General features: G+C 31.3%; 1 protein-coding gene across 3 annotated transcripts; it reads left to right on the top strand.

The window, feature by feature from the left end:
- Positions 1-5,868: 5,868 nt before the first annotated feature.
- Positions 5,869-8,695, top strand: LOC134232927 (meiosis expressed gene 1 protein homolog). Of its 3 annotated transcripts, none has more exons than XM_062714924.1 (3): positions 5,869-5,970; positions 7,288-7,439; positions 8,234-8,695. In XM_062714924.1, the coding sequence occupies exons 2-3, from the start codon at positions 7,314-7,316 to the stop codon at positions 8,360-8,362; spliced, it is 255 nt and encodes an 84-aa protein (XP_062570908.1). In that variant the 5' UTR covers positions 5,869-5,970; positions 7,288-7,313; the 3' UTR covers positions 8,363-8,695. The 3 variants fall into 3 exon arrangements, with proteins under 3 accessions (XP_062570908.1, XP_062570909.1, XP_062570907.1); XM_062714925.1 differs by having other exon boundaries at positions 5,882-6,017; XM_062714923.1 differs by lacking the exon at positions 5,869-5,970 and adding an exon at positions 6,123-6,182.
- The last annotated feature ends 13,022 nt before the right edge of the window (positions 8,696-21,717 follow it).

Genomic DNA, 21,717 nt, shown 5'->3' on the forward strand with positions numbered 1-21,717 from the left:
TGAAAGAATTTCACGGAAATTTCTATTTTTAGTAACCATGGCAACAGCGTTCATCGAAATAAAAAACCGATACACAGAATTATGTATCTTAGTTTAGTCTACTTCTGTGCCAAGTTATACTGAAATTAGACCAAAACTGTAGGAGGAGTAGCATTTTGAAAGAATTTCACAGAAATTTCTATTTTTAGTAACCACGGTAACACCGTTCATCGAAATCAAAAACCGATACACAGAATTATGTATCTTAGTGTAGTCTACTTGTGTGCCAAGTTATACTGAAATCAGACCAAACCTGTAGGAGGAGTAGCATTTTGAAAGAATTTCACAGAAATTTCTATTTTTAGTAACCACGGCAACACCGTTCATCGAAATCAAAAACCGATACACAGAATTATGTATCTTAGTGTAGTCTACTTGTGTGCCAAGTTATACTGAAATCAGACCAAACCTGTAGGAGGAGTAGCATTTTGAAAGAATTTCACAGAAATTTCTATTTTTAGTAACCACGGCAACACCGTTCATCGAAATCAAAAACCGATACACAGAATTATGTATCTTAGTGTAGTCTACTTGTGTGCCAAGTTATACTGAAATCAGACCAAACCTGTAGGAGGAGTAGCATTTTGAAAGAATTTCACAGAAATTTCTATTTTTAGTAACCACGGCAACACCGTTCATCGAAATCAAAAACCGATACACAGAATTATGTATCTTAGTGTAGTCTACTTGTGTGCCAAGTTATATTGAAATTAGACCAAAACTGTAGGAGGAGTAGCATTTTGAAAAATTGTTTACAGACAGACGGACAGACAGACGGACAGACGGACGGACGCCGGACGCATTACTATCGCATAAGCTCTTCTGGTCTCTGACCAGTAGAGCTAAAAATTGAAAATGATTTTTGTAAATGTTATTAGGACTATAATTGTCTAATGTAACGTTGAGAATCAAATCTTGGTAAGTTACACCTACGGCCGTTTGTTTTCCTGAATCATTTAAAATATTATATGCCTTTTTAAAATAGATAAAAGTTCATTCATGCAGATAAAGAGAGGAGAACGGAAGACCTTCTTTGTTGCTTTAGCAACAAGAGATTCTAGTTTCTATATATATTTCTATGTAAAACTTGGATTCCCTATTGTGGCCCCGCCCTACCCCTGGGGGTCATGGTTTTAACAATTTAATATCTACACTATCCAAGGATGCTCCCACATAAGTTTCAGCTTTCCTGGCCCAGTGGTTCTTGAGAAGAAGATTTTTAAAGATTTGTTCTATATATTTCTATGTAAAACTTGGATTCCCTATTGTGGCCCAGTCCTACCCCCGGGGGTCATGATTTTAACAATTTAATATCTACACTACCCAAGGATGCTTCCACATAAGTTTCAGCTTTCCTGGCCCAGTGGTTCTTGAGAAGAAGATTTTTAAATATTTGTTCTATATATTTCTATGTAAAATTTGGATTCCCTATTGTGGCCCCTCCCTACCCCCGGGGGTCATGATTTTAACAATTATATATCTAAACTACTCAAGGATGCTCCCACATAAGTTTCAGCTCTCCTGGCCCAGTGGTTCTTGAGAAGAAGATTTTTAAAGATTTGTTCAATATATTTCTATGTAAAACTTGGATTCCCTATTGTGGCCCCGCTCTACCCCCGGGGTACATGATTTTAAAAATTTATTATCTACACTACCCAAGGATGCTTCCACATAAGTTTCAGCTTTCCTGGCCCAGTGGTTCTTGAGAAGAAGATTTTTAAAGATTTGTTCTATATATTTCTATGTAAAACTATGATTCCCTATTGTGGCCCCGCCCTACCCCCGGGGGTCATGATTTTAACAATTTAATATCTACACTATCCAAGGATGCTCCCACATAAGTTTCAGCTCTCCTGGCCCAGTGGTTCTTGAGAAGAAGATTTTTAAAGATTTGTTCTATATATTTCTATGTAAAACTTGGATTCCCTATTGTGGCCCCGCCCTACCCCCGGGGGTCATGATTTTAACAATTTAATATCTACACTACCCAAGGATGCTCCCACAGAGGTTTCAGCTCTCCTGGCCCAGTGGTTCTTGAGAAGAAGATTTTTAAAGATTTGTTCTATATACTTCTATGTAAAACTTGGATTCCCTATTGTGGCCCCGCCCTACCCCCGGGGGTCATGATTTTAACAATTTAACATCTACACTACCCAAGGATGCTTCCACATAAGTTTCAGCTTTCCTGGCCCAGTGGTTCTTGAGAAGAAGATTTTTAAAGATTTGTTCTATATACTTCTATGTAAAACTTGGATTCCCTATTGTGGCCCCGCCCTTCCCCCGGGGGTCATGATTTTAAGAATTTAATATCTTCACTACCCAAGGATGCTTTCACATAAGTTTCAGCTTTCCTGGCCCAGTGGTTCTTGAGAAGAAGATTTTTTAATGACCCCACCCTATTTTCGCATTTTCTTGATTATCTCGCCTTGGAAGGGGTCTTGGCCCTTGATTTTAACAATTTTTATTCCCCTTCCCCCAAGGATGCTTTGTACCAAGTTTGGTTAAAATTGGCCCAGTGGTTCTTGAGAAGAAGTTGAACATGTGAAAAGTTTACAGACGGACGGACAGCTAGACGGACGGACGGATGGACGACGGACACCGGGTGATCAGAAAAGCTCACTTGAGCTTTTAGCTCAGATGAGCTAAAAATGGTGAGATTTTCCAAGGCATGCTAAAAGAATTAAATTGCTATTAAGTTAGCACTATCATTGATCCCATTACCAAGGTGAAAGATAAAGTCAGAGGGCTATTATGGCAATAAATTTACCTTCAATTTGACAGATCACATCAGAAACAATCTAAACTCTTGGCTCCTGCTACAGCAGCTAGGCTTGAACAAGGGCACAGCAAGGCAGAGCATCCCCCGGAAAAAAGCATGATCTATATCAAAGCAGAATTCAACATTGAATCCTATCCTGATGCAAATTTTATGTCACTTTGTTTTCCACAGAATCAACTCACCTTAATACATGTACCCACTCACCCAAACGAATACACACAATATTCTCTAACTCTGTTGCAAGGGAATATTAATACCACAGACCCATTCTACAAGTCACTAATTCATCAGCTAAAACTCATTCTTTAATTCATCTTATAGGCATACTGAAGTGTCAGAAATATCAACACTTTCCCCTATAGAGTAATATCAGCAACTTTTTTTAAATTGTGGGGATCTCATACACTCATTGTTTTAGAAAAATGCAGACCTGCCAACCAAAATTGATGCTGTGGGGGGTCATGACCCAACATTCAGAATTGAAATGTTGGGTCATAGCGCGCGGCGACATTTTTGTTGAGGTTTGAGTAACAAAATGCTCCCTAATTTTTAGGCATCAATGCAAACAATCAAACAAATGCATGTATATGTTATATTTTATTGCAGACTTAATTTTTACTTAGGACAGGTTACTTAAAATTGCTTGTATAAGAACACTTTTAGATTGATAGTAATTAAGATTAATATTCAGATAATTTTAGTTCAATAGAATTTTTGCAAAGTTTTAAAAATTTAAAAAGTTTCTGGGAAACTTTTGTTAGATTCTACAATGATTAATTTTCAACATATTACACAATCAGAAAACTGTAATTAGACATTACATTGAAAGATTAATATTGAAAAATTGCTGCTTCAGGGGATGGTGGTAAGAAATATGTACCATCTAATTTCCTATTATTAATTTTAAAACACACACAAAAAAATTAAATGAATCAAATACTACAAAATAAATTATGAAGGATACCTAACACCCCAAACAAAAACTTAAAATCGTTAGAGTCATGATGTGACTGACAAGTGGGTATTCCCTTGTCATAGCCATTTAACAAAGAAACACAACGTACAATACTACATTTTGGGAGGGGGGGGGATTCAATATACTTCACTTTAGACTCTTTTGCTTTATCTTAATTAATATCATTTTCTTTTAACCACTACACTTAACAATAATTTCAATAATTACCAGAGCTGATAAAATCAGCTGTTATCAGCTATGCCTTGTAGTTTCGTTTTTTTACTTTCGTTTTTAAAAAAAGATCCCAATGTTTATAATATCATTTTATTTAATTAATTAATTTATGTTTTTAATAAAATTATATTTAATTAACCTCTAAATCTATGTGGTTCACCATGCATATACCCCTTCAAATGGTTACGTATAATCCCCTAAATGCTCCAGGCATATTACCTGTACAGCTGTGTCAGTCTGCGATCAAGCGTGAAGTGATTTCCTGTGGCTAATTAACAGTTTTTTTAACACCTCGACAAACAAAGATACTAATCTGTGTGCATTGAATAAACAAGATGTTCATATCCTGATTTATAAAACGCAAATCGGAAATTTTAGGATGAATTTTCAGATCTTTCTTGTTGAGACAAACATGCTTAATTAATATTGGGTCAAAAAATTGGGATGATCGATTTTGCGGGTGAAAACAATGACACGCCGCGGGTCATTATGAGTGGGGGGTGAGAGGTCAATTTTGCGGGTGTGACCCACCGAATGCGGGTCACTTGGCAGGTCTGAAAATGTGTAATTACATGTATGTCTATAACAACTTAAAATCCACTGAATATTAAATCAGAATATAAATTAGTTGAAATTAATACTTAATAAGAAAAATCATATTGCAATGTACATACATAAACAATACATTTTCATTAGAATAAAAATTATGGAAACTGAATGACAGAAAAACATGTACACAGGTAAAGACAACTAAAACAGGTCCAGTCCAAAGAATATTTCTACCTATGTAGCTGTGGCGGTCAGCCGGGTTCGATCGCCGGTGGCCAGATAGCTCAGTTGGTAGAGCACCTGACCAGAGTTTCAGGGGGCTCGGGTTCGAATCCCGGTCTGGTCCGCTGCATTTTCTCCTCTCCCGTTACATAGCTATTAATAGCTACGTAGGTATTTAAACCTACCCAAAGTAGCTATTAATTTACCTACTTTTTGTTTTATCTACATTTTGTGGCCAAATGACTGAACGGCGCAACATGGTGAATACCATATTTTTTGATACAGTCACTCTAATGACGAATTCGACAAAATTTTGACCAAAAAATGATTACTTCCTGAATAGGATATTTTACATTAGATTCTATGCAAAATTGATAATATATGATGTTATCATTTTTTGGGCCAAATTTTTGTCATATCCATCATCAGTGTGACTGTATCAAGAGTGCTCACCATGTTGCGCTGTTCCTGCGTTTGGCCACAAAATGTAAGTAAAGCAGAAAGTAGGTAAAAATAGCTCTACTTTGGGTAGGTTTAAATACCTACGTAGCTTTTAATAGCTACGTAGGTAGAAATAGTCTTTGGACTGAACCTGTAAAACAAAGCAAAAACAATCCAGACATAGTTCTTAAGCAAATTATTATGCAATTTTTTTAAAAGATGAGATGTACATAAAAAAATCAAACATACATGTAACTGATCTCTGCGAGATGGGTAGAGACTGAAAATTTGGACTGACGTCAGTCCAAATTTTCAGTCTCTACCCATCTCGCTGAGATTAACATGTAACCTCCTTATTAATTAAAGGCAAGACGAAATATTCAGAAGAGGAATAAATAAGAAATTACAATTCAATTATTTAGTAAAATGATCTATCCGTGTTAACTTACATTATTTCTTAATAACGCTATGATCGATGATTTACCCTCCATCTTTCTTCTTTGATTCAATGTGTATCAATAAAACAACAAAATCAGTCTGCTGTTCAGAAAGGGGTCCTTCTAGTTGCTCCTCATTTAGCAGCACGTGAATTTTTCCCGCAATTTTAGAGTAGCTGTCCTTGGGTTCTCCAAATTATCCACCAATCAAAAGGAAGCTAAACATTCCATGCGGCTCAGCAGTTGGCGTGGTTACATGTCAACAAGCGTGATTCAAACCCAGTAGAGCGGAGCGATTTGACTTGTTTATTCAGGTAAAGCTCGATCTTCTTTCATCTAAACTGATTGTACTTATTGTTCGGTAAGTTTGATAAGCTATCTTGTAGTATCAATTGTTATTTGTTGTCGAGGCCGACTGCTTGTCCTGTTTTGTTGTGTCTAACCTCTCAGCTCCCGGAATATTCATAATTTTATCATCCAATATATTGTTTGTCATCTGTGTATAAATAAGAGAAAATGGCTTCAGGTAAAAAGTGAAAATTGTGTTTTATGAATGCTAAACCTTTGTTTTTGATGGTGAAAAATTTCAAATGTCAGATAAGTCGCCTTCATATTAGATCTAATGTTTATAACTTTATTGAAAATGAAAGAATTTTTTTAAATACAAAGATTCTTAGAAGCTACTTTTATTAGTGTTATATTATTGCTATTACTAGTATTTGTTACCACACTTATTTAACTTTTGAATTAAAATTTTGCCATAAATTAGTGTATTGATTACTCCAAAGGGAGAAAAATAACATGTACATGTACATGTATGATGATATGTAAACAAAGTCTTGCTTTCCATTTGGTGTTTGCTAAAAAAATGCATTTTCTTACGTAAGAAATGCTTGATTTGAAAATACGTGCATTGCTACTTAAATTTTAATTGAGTAAGTTAAATCATCTGAAGTTCATTACTTCATCCACTATCCAAGATTAATTAGTATACTGTGCAGATGCATACACTGTATATAAATTATTTATAAGATATTGTATGTGGCCTGGTAAATTGTTCCGGGACTTGTTATCGGCTCATTATGGTCAGAGATATAAATGGTGTTTCCATGGTAAATAATTAAGGTAAACTATATACACATGTGCACGGACTTGTAGCAAATTTTACAGACAGTGATCACAAGTCCATATGTGATACATTTTTTGTATAGTTAACATATATGAACATCTCAATTTCCTCCCTTGGACCATCATTTGATGCTCTTAAACCCAAAAAGTTTAAAAATTATCAAATTTCATAAGTATTTTATTTTTTAATTAATGAAGTGAAATATTACAGTCTGTCTGTAGTGCCATGGAAATTGTCAAAACTTAACAGCCAGGGTTACTAAATTTCTTAGGCTTGTAAGTTTAACTTTAGTGATTTTAGAAGGATTACTGTGAACTGAAAGGTACATGTGTATTTATATGTATTCATTTTATTTTTTTGTCCTTATATATACATGTATATGTATGTACATGGACATGTACAGTCTGACATATAGGTAGAAGACCAGAAGGTTAATTCGGTTCTAGTGATTAATATAATTTTCTTATGAACATTTTCTTAAAGTATAGAATTTTTTTTCAAGGTGTGTCAGTCTGTAGGATAATAAAAATGTCAGCTCAGCCCACAAAGATGGTGCGTGCCAAAGAGTGGAGTGATGACGTAGAGGAGGCGTACAGATTCCAGTTGGCGGGATACAGGGACGCCCAGGACTACACTGTGTGTACAAAAGAAGAGGTAGGGAACAATTACTTAGTTTTAAAAGAAACGAAGGGGATGTACATCAATGCTAGTCAATTAAGGGTTTTTGATCCACTACTTTTTTGTGAGGAGAGTAGCAGTTGCAAAGATGGGGGAACTGCTCTTAAAAGCCTCATATATATTTCATAATATCTCTACTGCAAGTCAAGAACAAACAATGCAAGGTTTAAGAAAGGGAGCAAAAATGGAATATCTGTATGTAAATGAGACGATTTCCCTATGGTAGCTAGAGGCTTAAAAAGGGGAAAGGGGGCAATAATTTATAATTAATGATAGGGCTACATTTAAACCTTAAATACCAAGTTAAGGAAGAGGCTATACATTGAATATGAATTAATGTATTTAAAAGTAGAAATGGGAAATATCTCACCAAAAAGGATGATTTGTAGTTAATTATAAGGTGGTGTTAATTTATTAAATTAAAAAGAAGCAGATGTCAAGAAACAAAAAACTGTACTATGTCCTTGAATTTCAGTAGAATATATCTTTTAGAAGGTCATCTTTTATTTTTGTTATTGCCTTTTTTTCTTCTAATGTAGAAGATTTATATCACTCATAATGCATGTAACTATCGTATAAGCAGACTTTTTACCGAGGATTTAAGTTAATTTTGGTGTTCTAAGTGAGGGTGCTGAGATCACTAAAATTGAATATCGCTGAAAATTAATTGCGTTTTAATTGTAATTGCTAATTTAGTGAGCATTTTAGTCTTATTTGCTGAGTAACTTGTAAAGTAATAAATTTATAATGCTTGAAATTTTCTCTTACAGGCTACAAGATGGCCACATAATGGATATATAAAGAAGCTAATTCGTAAAGACGGATGCTGGTATTACTTCAACAAAAACAGAGAATGTCCCGACAAAGATGTACCCAAGTGCAAATTATACTCTTATTAATTAATGACTGGTCTCTCTAGCTAGGTATTACACAATAATTATAATTTGTAAATACAAGACAAGTCTGCATGTAAAATCTGGCAATTTTTTAGCTTGAAGTTTTAGAATTATGTGTGAGAGTGTTTGGATAATTTATTTTAAAAAATCTCAGATTGCAACAAAGTTCATGACGTGGGCATCATAATTTTACATACATATTGTATCTATTTATATTGTTTTCATGTATCATTTATCTATTTCATAATTTTTTTTCTAAAGTTGAAATTGTAAAGGACCAGTATTTTGCCTTGATTGGCAAACGGAATAAAAGTCACAATTTTGTGATTTTACAAAGCACTATTGTGAACACTTATTTATAGATTTTGTGGAAACACTTTCTTAAGTTGTTGTAAATATTGTTTATTTATTCATCATCCATAAGACATTCTTGGTGAGAAATAAGTTGAGAGAAATATCATGTATGCAGTTGAGTGGTGATAAACTATAGAAAGTGCTCAAATTATTGAATACAGCTTGCAAAAAAATCAGTTGAATTAATGTATATTATAAAAATACATTGAATATTATTGTTACCATTTATAAATCATTACATCATTAATTAAATTCATGCAAAGCATGACACAACCAGAAATGTTTTATTTTTCCTTTAATCCAGAGGGCAAACATTCAGATTCTTACTGGAAAGCTATACTATATACCACAGATGCTCTCTTCTTTCATAATTAGGCCACCAAATTTTAGCTCGCTCAAGTGAGTTTTTCTGATCACCCATTGTCCGTCATCCATCCGTCTGTAAACTTTTCACATTTTCAACTTTTCAAAAACCACTGGGCCAATTTTGGCCAAACTTGGTACAAAGTGTCATTGGGTGAAGGGGAGTTTAAATTGTAAAATAAAGGGCCAAGCTCCCTTCCAAGTGGAGATAACCAAGAAAATACAAAAATAGGATGAGGTAATTAAAAATCTTCTTAAGAATTACCACTGGGTCAGAAAAGCTGAAACTCATTTGGAAGCATATCCTGGGGTAGTGTAGATACTTAACTTCTCAAATCATGACCACTGGGGGTAGGGCTGGGCCACAGTAGGGAATCCAAGTTTTACATTGAAGTATATAAGAAATCACTGGGCCAGAAAAGCTGAAACTAATATGTTGAAACATCTAGGGGTAGCATAGATTCTAAATTGCTCAAATCATGACCCCTGGGGATTGGGCATGGTCAAGATAGGTATTACAAGGGGGAGATCTGTTAAATTACAGAATGACCAAAATTACGTAGGTGAGTGATGTGGCTCATGGGCCTCTTGTTATGGAATACAGCATTTTGCTGCAGTTTTATATAAAAATGTAAAGAACTGGGTACGTTATGTATAACAAGTCGGCCCTGACTCTAAACTTGATTAAAGTTTTTTACAATCATATGCCTACGATGTCCTTTCAAATTCATTTTATTTTTTAAAATTATCTCAAACCTTTTTTTCCGTCAGAGGTCTCGAAAAATGGTGTGTTTTCTTTAAAAATTGCGACGTGAAGCTCAGGTTTTCTCCTCAACAACAATATTTATTGTAATGTCGAATAATTAGGGAATAACAGCATTTGACAAAAACTATACAGAAAAATAAAAGTAAAGTTCAAATCCCCCATCCCAAAGAAATAGGATTTGTTGATTTTTGACAGTTGTAAAACAATGTGAAAATCTACTTCAAAATTTAAGTAACCGTTTAAGGCAAGTCTAATCAACGTAGTAAAAGAAATCTTAGTTGAAGAGTTATATGTTGCTCTAAATAAAACAGAGGCAGAGAGACTTACATGTATTCAATGTACTAAAATTTTGGAACTCACGACCTTCTTGATAAATATATCCACAGACATCTGACATTGCATAACATATCACTGGTTAGTACAGTGTATTTTGGCTGGGTTGTTTTACAACAATTTAGACCTATGTTTAAATAATCTGAATGATTACGGAATGTTATACGTCTTAATTAATCGATTTGTAACATAATTCTCACTAAACAGCTGGGGATGCTTACCCGTCCGAGCCACCTGATCCCACTTCTGAAATTTCAAGGGATCCTCATCCGTTTTTATGCCTTCTTTACATATCTAATTGTTATGATTTTTTTAACTGATCGATCAGTGTTCGTCATCTTCAATTTTTCATACAGAGGATTTTTTTTTATGATAAGCCAATTTAATGAAATAAAAACAAAGATTTTTTTTTACTGAATATACTCAGTACTTCAAGTTTAATTGGTTTTTAAATCGTTTTAAATAACAATGCACATTGAATTGTTTTGCAAAACAAGAATTTCATTTTCGATCTGAAAACAGGTCTAATAAGTAAGCAATACATATTGTACACATGCCACCTACGCTAGCCAAGGGTTTTCGGTCCGCACCGCTCCCAATAGGGAGATGGTACACATACAGGCACAGAGTTTCGGGAATCGAGGGAGCACGAGGAGTGTGTCCCCACCTTTTGATTTTGTATTAAAATGTACATGAAGAGCTCCCCCAAATTTTTGCTAGCAAAATCCATCTCATGACATCTTTCCTTAAATAAAAGGCCCACAAACTGCCCAAAGACTTTTTTTCCTTTTTTCGTCGGGGTAGGGTCAGGTTCAACAAGATAACTTTTGAATACATATAAACTCAGTATATTTTGGCAAAATTATTGAAAAGATGCATGCAGCCTTCACTTCCCTCTGCATGGTTTCCTAATTAGGTTATCTTTACAAATATATCTCTCTATATTCAATATATACCAGAAAGCCAGTTAGATTATTACGAAAGACAAATTGCATGAGGACCTCTCACATCAACCGGGAAGTTCTTTGATGAAGGCATTGAGGAAAAGCTCAGTCAAAACAAAATGTTTGCTTGAAACACTGATCCCGTATGACTCGCTATCGTGCCATCGCGTCATCGCATTATCGCTTCATCGTACCATCGCATCATCGCCATCGCATTATCGCATCATCGTCATCGCGCTATCGCGTCATCGCTTCATCGTTATCCACCATCGCTTCATCGTCATCGCACTATCGCGTCATCGTACCATCGACTCGACACTATAAATTGCCAGTTCAGGTTTCTCAGATGCAAGTCAAACTTTAACTTTTAAAGGTGAAGAGGTCAAAATTCTCGTATCCAAAGAAGGGTCAAGTCACAAGGATTACTTATAAAAGCCCTAACAGCAGTAGTACCAAAGCAAAGCTGACGTTAGTGTTCAAAGACAGGTCTTTTCACAAGAGATATACATAGTCAATTGAAACATTCAGGACTGCTATGGTTATATAATTAAAGTTTGTAAAAAAAAATAAGTAAAACCCTTATAAAAGAAAAAAAAAATAATCAGGAGAACGTTTTATCACACGTAATAAACGTTAAATACAAAAGCTTGCACCAATCATTCAAGGTTAATGTTATCTGAAAGTTTATCAAAACTCCAGGGTCAAAATTAAATGTTACGAATGTTGGTATCCCAAGGAAGGACTTTTGTCAAGTAATACTAGTAAACATATGAAATATAAAAGCCATAGCATCAAGTGTACAAATATATGGCGAAATTTAAGTTTTTAAGAGTAGGTCATATACTCTAGGGTCAAATAGTCACAAATATATGTGAAAGCTCTAGCAATTACCTTTTAAAAATTTTTGCAGAGGTTAAAGTTCTTATTAAAAAGTCAAACTCCAAAGTGCAGGGACGTAGCAACGGGGGGGGGGGGGGGGCTGCCCCCGCCACTTTTTCCCCAACAATACATGTACCTTTACTATAGTAATTGTACATTGAAAGGATGGTTGCCCCCCCCCCTTTTTACCATAGTAACCAAAGTATAGTAATATCAAGGAAATGTAGGGAAAAAATTGGAATTGAAAGTAACTTGGCTTTGAAAAAAGTTGGCCACTAGGAATACACATGTGAAATATAAAGGCCCTATTAATTAGAATTTTCCCTCATCATTATTATAAGTTTTTCGCAGACAAAAAGACAGCAAAACAAAACATATTCACCCCCAATCTTTATTTGAGGGGGCACAAAAATTATATCGTACTTGAGTAAAATATTTCACCAAGGACTTTTTTTAGAATCACAAATTCAAACAAGAGTTGAATTAATATACATGTAATTAAAAAACAACAACATAAAATTGAATTTCAGTCAAGTTCGTTTTCCGAAACATTCTATCTGAAGTACGAGTTCTCGTCTCTGAGTTCCATAGTCTTGCAGAATCATGTTTACTGTAAGGGGATGGGTTGAGCTTGCCACAGATCACACGTTGGAAAGTCAAAGGGAGGTAATTTTAAAGAATTGGTTAAAAAATAAATGTTGGCATCTTTTAAAAATCTTTTTCTCAAGAACCACAAGGACAGAAAATATGAAACAGCAATAGATAACGAATCAAAGTCAAATAGCATATGTACATACGTGTAACTATATATACTAGCTAGTACTGGAAATTAATTCTGCAGTGGGTCTCTTTGCATTCAAATTTTTATTTTGTGAAATTGTGCTATGACTTTATTCAACCAAGCATAGTTTGTGGATTAATGTACGTGTTTTTGTGAGTATTGCTTTTTTTTCAGGGACATGTTTCTATCTATAGTATTGACTGAAATTCTTTTCAACTTTTCCTTATGCTAAAATTTGTCCGAAATAACATGATGGTAACAGAATAATGTAGCCTAAAATCACATTTTAAAGGAACCACTGTTAGAGTAAAGATTTCTTCCCCAACTTTTGAAAATGGTAAGAGGTAGTATTGTTTGTGCATGCCAACTACATAAGTGAATAATGTACATATAAAAAAGATAGGGATCGATTGGCATTGGCTAAATGAATTAAAATTTGCCCCAACTACAGTCCTAACCTAAGCAGTTTAATTACGGTTCTGGATCGTAAAGGAAAATTTCTTTGACAGTATTGTACATAAATGCACACGTACATCAGAAACCCTATCCAACATAAACTCATGAAAACTTGCTTCTTTTCCATTCAAGTTTCTATGTTATAGAGTTCTTCTTGTAATAACTAAATCAACAACTACACATATTTTTCTACATTTAATAATATTACCTACATCTCTAAGTAGACATTTATTACAAGAGGCAACACATTCTACAGAGATAGAGAATACTAATTAACTAATGATTATAATAATTAATGAATTAAACTGTAACGTGAGACAACAATACAAAAATACTTTTTTTATTTTTTTCCCCAAAATCTTACCTAAAAGGGTATTTTGTGGAGTTCCAAAGTGTAATAATTTAAAAATTAAAAAAACCTTAATTACTTAAATTTTAAATGCTTTAAAAACAAATAGAAAATTTTAGAAAAAACCCCTTTATTTAAACTCAATTTAAATTTTTTTTAAACCCGGGGCCACTGCTGTTTGAATTTTCATCCAAATAGGAAACAATCAACATTTTGGGGTTGACTTTTTTTGGGAAAATCTCCCGAAAATCTTATTATTAAAAAATTTTTGTTTTCTTCCAAAAATTTTTAATTTTTTTCATTTAATATTTTTTTTCCAAGCTGGGTTGATTTTCCCTGTTAAAGTTGTTTTAATCAATGTTTTACATTGTATTATGGTTTTGGGATTAAATTTTTTAAAAATTTTTATCAAATGCATTGTGAATATCCATTTTTAAAACAAATAAAAATGTTTAACCCTTTATCAAATTTAGAAATTTTAAATAAAATTTTTAATTTTAAAATTAAAATCTTTTAAAAACAACAACATAAAATTAATATCTAAAAAAAAATCATGGTTCCAAAATTTTAAAATTAAAATTGCCCCCTTACATTAATAAGCCACATTAAACTTTTTAAAAAAATAAAAAAAAATCTTAAATTATTTCAAAATTAAATTTGTACATGGAAACATCCTAAATTTTTTACAACACTTTACAAAATTTCTATTTTTAAAAAGAACTTCCCCGTAATAATTAATAACCCAATTACTTTTTTTAATAATACATATTTTCTATGGATTTTTTTAAAAGAGGATTCCCCGGTTAGGACTTTTTTAAGGATTATAAAGGGGTTTTAAACAAATGGGAAAAATAAAATTTTTATCCCCCCCTTTAAAAAAATTTTGGGGAAAAAATTTATTAAATGAAAAAACAAGTTTGTACATTCGCAAAAACAAAGTATGAAAAAATTTCTTTCCAAAAATTTGTAGGTTTAAAAAAAATTTTAAATTTAAGAAATTTGATATCTACAATTTCAAAAATTTTTTTAACATTTATTTTTTAATTCTTTAAAACCCCTGCAATAAAAAAATAATTTACTTAATTTCTAGAAATTTGCGTATAACTTTTTTAAGTAAAAACCTTCTTTTAAGAAAACTTATAAACGAACCCTTTCCGTAAAATGACCCTTTCCCCTTCTTAATAATTTCTCCCGGGCAAACATTTCACAAAGCTTCTGTAACAAAAAAATAATTTTTTCTTATGGAATTTCCCAATTTTAATAAATTGTAATAAAGGGGGTTTTATAATAAGTTTTCTCAAAAAATTTTGAATTTTTAAATTCAATAAAAAAAACACATCAAATCGGGTAAATAAATAAACAAAATTTTTTAAAAAGGGAAATGGCCCCTCCCTCAAATTGTGGAATTTTTTAATTTGGGGCCATAAAAAAATGTTATTAAAACCCAAAAAAAAAACAGAAAGAAAAGAAAAAAATTAAAAGGGAACAAAAAGGGAAACAACAGAAACTCATTTATGTTTAATGACCAGCTATTTAAAAGTGGCCTCTTTTTCCCCCAAAAGGTTGTCCAGCCTTTTTAAAGATTAAAAGTCCAAACTATTTAAATATTTAACCTTTTTAAAAAAAAATAAAAAAAAAATTTAAGGAAAAAAAGGGCTTTTCAATTTCAAATTCATATCAAAAAAAATTTAATCAAAATTCTTAATAATTGGAAAACGTTTTCTCAATTCTTTAAAAAAAAGGAATTTTAAAGAAAATTTAATAAATTTTAAATTAAATGAAATTTTATTTTAAGGGGAAAAAACCCTTTTTAAAATGATTAAAAAATTACTTAACAGTTTTTTTTAAAATTTTTTTACAAATTAAAGTTCAAGGGGGAATTTTAAAGAAAAGGGGAAAAAACTTAAAGGGGTAAAAAACACAAATTTTAAAATATGCTTTTTTAATTTTGATAATTTTTTAAACCAAATAATCGATAGTTTAAAAAAAAAAAAATAGCAAAAATTGGGGAAAAAAAGGGTTTTTTTTATTATAAACCAATAAAAAAGTATATATAAATTTTCCAAAAATTTAAATTTTTTTCCCTAACCTCTTCGTCTTTTTTAAATTTTTTGTTTTTTTTCCCAAATTTTCTCAAATTCGGGAAAATTTTAAGGGCCAATGAAAAAAATACTTTGCCCCGGAATAAAAAAAAGAATTTTTAAAAAGCCAGTTTCCATGTTTTTGGAATAAAAGAATTAAAATTTTAAATAAACAAAAAAAAATTTTACATTTTAAGTTTTAATAAATCCAAAAAAATCATAGGTTTTTTTCATCTATTTACTGTAAATAAAATTTCTTCAATGTAGTATATAATTTTAGGTTTTGTCCTTTTTGGATAATCTTGAAGAAAACCAATTCATTTTAATTTTAATTTGCCGTTTTATAATTTTATATTTTTTTTTAAATTAATTCTATATTAAATTTTCCCTGCATTTTAAATTTTTAAATTTTCCTGGAAACAAGGGTTTTTTAAATTTATATTGTAACTTAATTAATACTGTTTTAAAATTTTTAAAAAAACCTTTTACTTGTTATCTTTTTTAAAGGAAATTATCTGATTACTACCTACCTGTCTTGGGTATTATTTTTAAAAGGGAAAAATAATATTCAAAAATATCAAAATTTCCTAAAAACCAACCTACTAATTAAAAAGGAACAATTTCCCTGGTTTAACCTCCCTTCTCTTTAAGAGTCTTACTCTAAAAATTTTCCAAATTCCCTGAAAAAAAATTAAATTTTTCAAAAATACTATTTTAAAAAATTCAGCATTGGAAAATTTTCCAAATTTTTTGCCAAAAAAATGTTAACGAACAAAAATTTTCCCCATTTTTTTTCCCAACTCACCCTGGTCAGTAAGGGGGGTTTTTTGGGGCAATTTCAAGTAAAAAAAACGATACCTTGAAAATTTTGGGGGAAATTTTTGGGGGAAAATTTGTTTTAAATTAAGGGGGAAAAATGACATTAAAAAGGGGAAAAGTTTGGGAATTTCCCCATTAACACGGATTAACAAAATTTTAAATAATTTAATTTGATAAAAATCGTTAAAAACAATTTAAATTTTTTTTCTTTGTTTTAAACCCTTTCCTTTTTAAAAAAAATTTTAAATTCTTAATTTTAAAAATTTTAAATTTTTTTTTAATAAAAAAATTAAATATTTTTAATTTCTTTAATTTTTTAACACTTTTCTTAAACATTTGGGATTTTTCAAAATTTCCTCAATAATCTCCTTCTTAAAATTTATCTTCTTTGTAAAAGTTGCTGAAAAAATTTTTCCTTTTAAATTCCTTCCCTTCCTTCACATCTCTTCACTTTTTTCCAATAATTACTAACCCTCGGGTTTTTACATTTTACAAAACCTGTTAAAATAAGAATATTTCAACTAATCCATTCTTTTAAAAATCACTAATTGTTTCTCCATTCTCGGGTTTTTTCTCCCAAATTTTTGGGTTTGACATTTAAATGATTTTGAAAATCGTTTCTGTTTAAAATTTTAAAAAATTATTTTTTCTTAAAAAAATTTTTAACCTTTTTACAATTGTAATTTAAAAAATTAAAAAAAATTTTTTTTTCAAATAAAAATTTTTTTCCCCACAATCAAAAAAGAAAAGGAAAAGAAAAAGAAATAGAAAGGGAAAAAAAAGTTTTAAAAAATTTTTCCGAAATTTTCCACTCAGGTCTTATTACCACATTAAAGGGAAATTCCCCCGTATCCCCATTTGCGCCTGGGCCCGTTTTCAAAAGAAAATGAAAAAACCAAAACTTAAATTTTTAAAAAAATTTTTAAAAAAAAAATTTCGATTTTTTTGGGGGAAATATCAAATTTTCCCTTTAAAATTTAAATGATTTCAAAATTTAAATTAAAAATTTTTAAAAAATTTAAAATTGGTTTTTCTAATTCTTTTGAAAAAGGGAATGCAAAGATTATATTTATTAATTATTTGACCAATAATTAAAATTTTAATGAAAATTTAGAAAGTTTTTTAGGTTAAGTTTTTTTATTTTAACTCGTGGGGGAAAGATTACCCCCATTGAATTTTTTTTAAGATTGTTAAGGGAAAAAAAAAGGGGTTATCTTTCTTTTTAAAAAAGAAAATTTTTAAATAAATTTTCCTTTTTATCCCTAAAGAAAATCCAATAAAACATAATGTTAAAAAAATTTAAGTTTTAAAATTTTTGCTAATAAATTTATTATAAATATTACGAAAAATTAAATATTCAAAATTTATAAATAAATTTGGGAATAAAAAATGCATTTTCACTTTCCCTTTGTAAAATTTTTTCTTTTAAAACCCCAAAAATTTTAGGTATTTTTTAATAAAAAGTAAAAGCAAATAAAACTTTTTTAACAAAAAAAAGAAATGATTTGGGCCAGGAAAAAAAAGGGGAAATTACAAAAATTTTCCTTTTTGTAACCCCCTTGAAAAGCCCTTAAAAGTTAAAAAATTTTTTTTAGGTTAATTTTTTTTTATTTTCCCCGGGTAAAATCAAAACAAAATTTGTAAAAACAATTTTTAAAATTTCCGCCTTTCCTTTTGTAACCCTTTTAAAAAGTAATAGTTTAGTCAAATCCAAATTTTTTATCACGTGGTTTTAAAAGTTAATTTTTGCCCGTATGTTCTGTTAGAAAATATTTAAATGGAAAACCAGGTGTTGGAATTTTTTACAAAATTTTTTTTTAAAGAGTGAAAAAGGGATTCCCTGTTATTTTTTAAATTTTAAATCTTCCTGGATAATTCCACGTCTTAAGAAGTCTAATTACCCCTTTGGGTTTGTTTATTTTATTCGCTTTAAACAAATTCTGTCGGATTTTCAGACTTGAAAAAAATTTAAAACTTGAATTTTTAAAGTTTTCCCAAGGCCAAAAAAAAAAGGGGGGAAGTAATTTAGAATTTAAAGGCGAATTTACTCCCACCCCTTCAGCTTCATCATTTGAAAATAGATTTTAACTCCCTGAGATGACCAAAAATTTCACAATTTGGGTTTTGGTCTTAAAAATTTTTTAAAAATTTTAAAACCCCCTTTAAAAATTTTGGCGGCCATTTTCCCCAACCTACCCCAAAAAGTTTTTGAAAAAATTAAATTACATCCCTAATAATTTTTTTATTTCATTTTTTTTTAAAGGGGATTTCGAAATTTTTAAAAAATTTTCCATTTTTTCCCATAAAACTTCCCCATTTTCCCCATTTTCCCCGGGGTCAGTTTTAAAAACCTTTTTTCCTCCTTATTCCCATATTTTAATCTTTTTTGCCCATTTCTAAAAGATTTTTAAAATTTTCCTATATTTTCCCCAGTAAAATAGGTTGGTTTTTGGAAACCCTTGGGGGGTTGTTTGGGGTTGGGGTTTTGGGGATTAATGAGCTTTTTGGCCCCAGGGTTCTAAAAATTTTAAAGATTTTTCCTTTTTCCAATGAAAATTTGGTTGGGCCCCTTTAACCCCCTTTCCCCCGGGGGCTGTTTTAAAAAATTAATTTTAAAACCGAGGAATTCCCAATTTTCCATCTTTCCTGCCCAGGGGTTTTTGGGAAAAATTAAAAGATTTTTATATTTTCCTTGTAAAAACAAGGCGCATTTTGCCCCCCCTTCCCCCTTTGTTTTTTTTTTAAAAACCCTTAAATTTAACACGAGGTGATTCAATGAGTTCATTTTCTCCATTTCTAAAAATTTTTAAAGTTTTTTTATTTTCCTTTTAAAAATTTTCCTGATTTTAAATTGCCCTATATTTAAAAATTGAATTAATACTGGGAATTACTTAAGTTTATCTTGTAAGTTTCTTTTTAAGATTTTTAAAAGATTTTTCTTATTTTATGTCTGGTGGCCCATTTTGGCCCCCATAGGGGGCCCATGATTTAACGATTAAATCCTTTCCGGGATTAAAAAGGTTCCATCTTTCCTGGAATTTTAAAGAAAAATTTAAAGATTTTTCCTAATTTTCCCTTTTGAAAATTAAATAAAAGGCCCCCCCTTTCAGGGTAATTTGAAAAATTAAAATTTAACAAATTAAAATTTTTACATGATTAACCCTTCCTGCCCCAAATGTTCTAGGGAAATTTTAAAATTTTAAATTTATAAAATAGGGCGGAAAAACCCCAAATTTGTTTTTGTGTTTAAACCCTTAATTAATTATAATTTTTCCAAATAGTTCATTTTGGCCATTTCTAAAGAAATTTTAAAAGTTTTTCCAAAATTAAATGAAAATTTTGGGGTCGGCCTTTCCCACCCCCCCCAAAGTTAAAAAATTAATTACTATAAAAATTTTAAAATTTTGTTTCTTTTCCCTTGCCCTAGTGGTTTTTGGGGGAAGAAATTTTAAAAAAATTTTCTAAATTCCATGTAAAACTTTCCCAATTTCCCCAAAAGTGGGGGTCAGATTTAAAAACGATTTTCACACCTGGGAGTTCCAAAGGGGCATTTTTGGAAGGGGTTTGGGGAAAAAATTAAAACCCAAACCATGTAAAATTTAAGGCCTGGCCCCCTTTCCCCATAATTTGAACAAAATTAATTTACAAAATTTTGTTTTTTCCCACATAGTAAACCCCTTTAAAATTTTAAAGGAAAAAAATTTTTAAAAGGATTTTTTTTTAAAAATTTTTAAGAAAAAGGGGGTTTGGAAATTTTATTTTCCCCGGGTTATAGAAAATTTTTGGGAATTTATTTTTTAACAAATTTATGATTATCTCCCCTTGGAAAAGGGCGTGGCCCTTCATTTGAACAAACTTGAATCCCCTTCACCCAAGGATACTTTGTGCCAAGTTTGGTTGAAATCGGCCAAGTGGTTCTTGAGAAGAAGATAAAAATGTGAAAAGTTTACGACAACAACGACAACGACAACAACAACGACAGACGACGGACAAATTTTGATCAGAAAAGCTCACTTGAGCCTTCGGCTCAGGTGAGCTAAAAACGGATTGCTGCAAAAATTGAAAGATTAACCGATATGTCTGAAAACACTAAAAAATATTGGATACGCTGTAAATATCGGAAGAGAAATAATCACTGGTGTCCAAGGACAAAATGATCTCATGCAGATTCAAACCTTTGTTTCCTAACTAAAATTAGGTAAAGAAACCTAACATGAATTGAAATTGCATGGACGACGAAAAAAAAATGGAAAGCAATAGGTACCTGAGCAATTCAGGTGACTTAATTAAGAGAGTAACTGCTGAGCCATGGTAAAAGCAAAATTATATGGTACATAATTATAATATCTCTATAAAATATTTTCATTTGTCAATGAGTACATGTACAAAAAAATAACATTCTCTGTATGAAATAGTATGCCTGCACTAAATGGTACTAATCAAGCAATCATGGCCTTAACAAATTATACTAAAATGTACATATCAAGCATATTAAAAATTAAGGCTTTTTAACTAAGGCTCATGAAAAGTGCAGGTTACACACCTCTTCAAAGAACTTCTCCTGTAATGTAAACAAGGAAAAAAAAAAGGAAAGTTAAACACAAGCATGTTCAAAAAATTTGGTCTCCGCTTTTGGTGTCTTTGTGGATGGGATGCCATTATTTGTCTAATATGAAAACCATATTATAATAAGCAATTTCAAAATAATCACCAAAATTAAATTTTTTGAAAATTAGGTCAAATGAAGCAAAGGTCAAGGCATCAAAACTCATAGATGCTCAGAAATATCTTGTCACATGTGATGCATAAGTCAAATAATAAAGTCCAAACTCATCTCAATCAAAGGTTTAATCAGGAAAGATAACAGCAAACAACTATACATGTAGTGCTCATGAGCGGCACAATTTTTATAAAAGGTATAGAGAACCACTTCCCAGACAATGTCTTACCGGTAATAGAGAATAGAATGAAACCTGAGTACCCAACAAAGTGTTATTAATAAAAAAAAAAAAAAACACCTGAGATCCAGTCTCTACTGACAAAAGGAATTTGCTGTTTTTAATTGCCTCAACCCGGGTGAAAAAGATTCATACACCTAATGTACCTCCAATAAAGATCTGGAAGAAGTTTTTTTCATTGTGCAGTATGTGAAATCACAGATTTTATGTAGCAAACTTCACAGTACAGTCAGATGGAACATTAAGGATGACAGTTAAATAGTGCTTCATTAGCC

Source organism: Saccostrea cucullata, unplaced genomic scaffold, assembly GCF_032062105.1.
Source record: "Saccostrea cucullata isolate Sc308-1 unplaced genomic scaffold, CSIRO_AGI_Scuc_v1 ctg3580, whole genome shotgun sequence".
NCBI classification, from domain to species: Eukaryota; Metazoa; Mollusca; class Bivalvia; order Ostreida; family Ostreidae; genus Saccostrea; species Saccostrea cuccullata.

Bases quoted from the DNA above. Each gene is read 5' to 3' on its own strand.
- LOC134232927 (XM_062714923.1), top strand. The intron at 7,440-8,233 runs GTAGGGAACAAT...TTTCTCTTACAG, and splicing joins CTGTGTGTACAAAAGAAGAG to GCTACAAGATGGCCACATAA.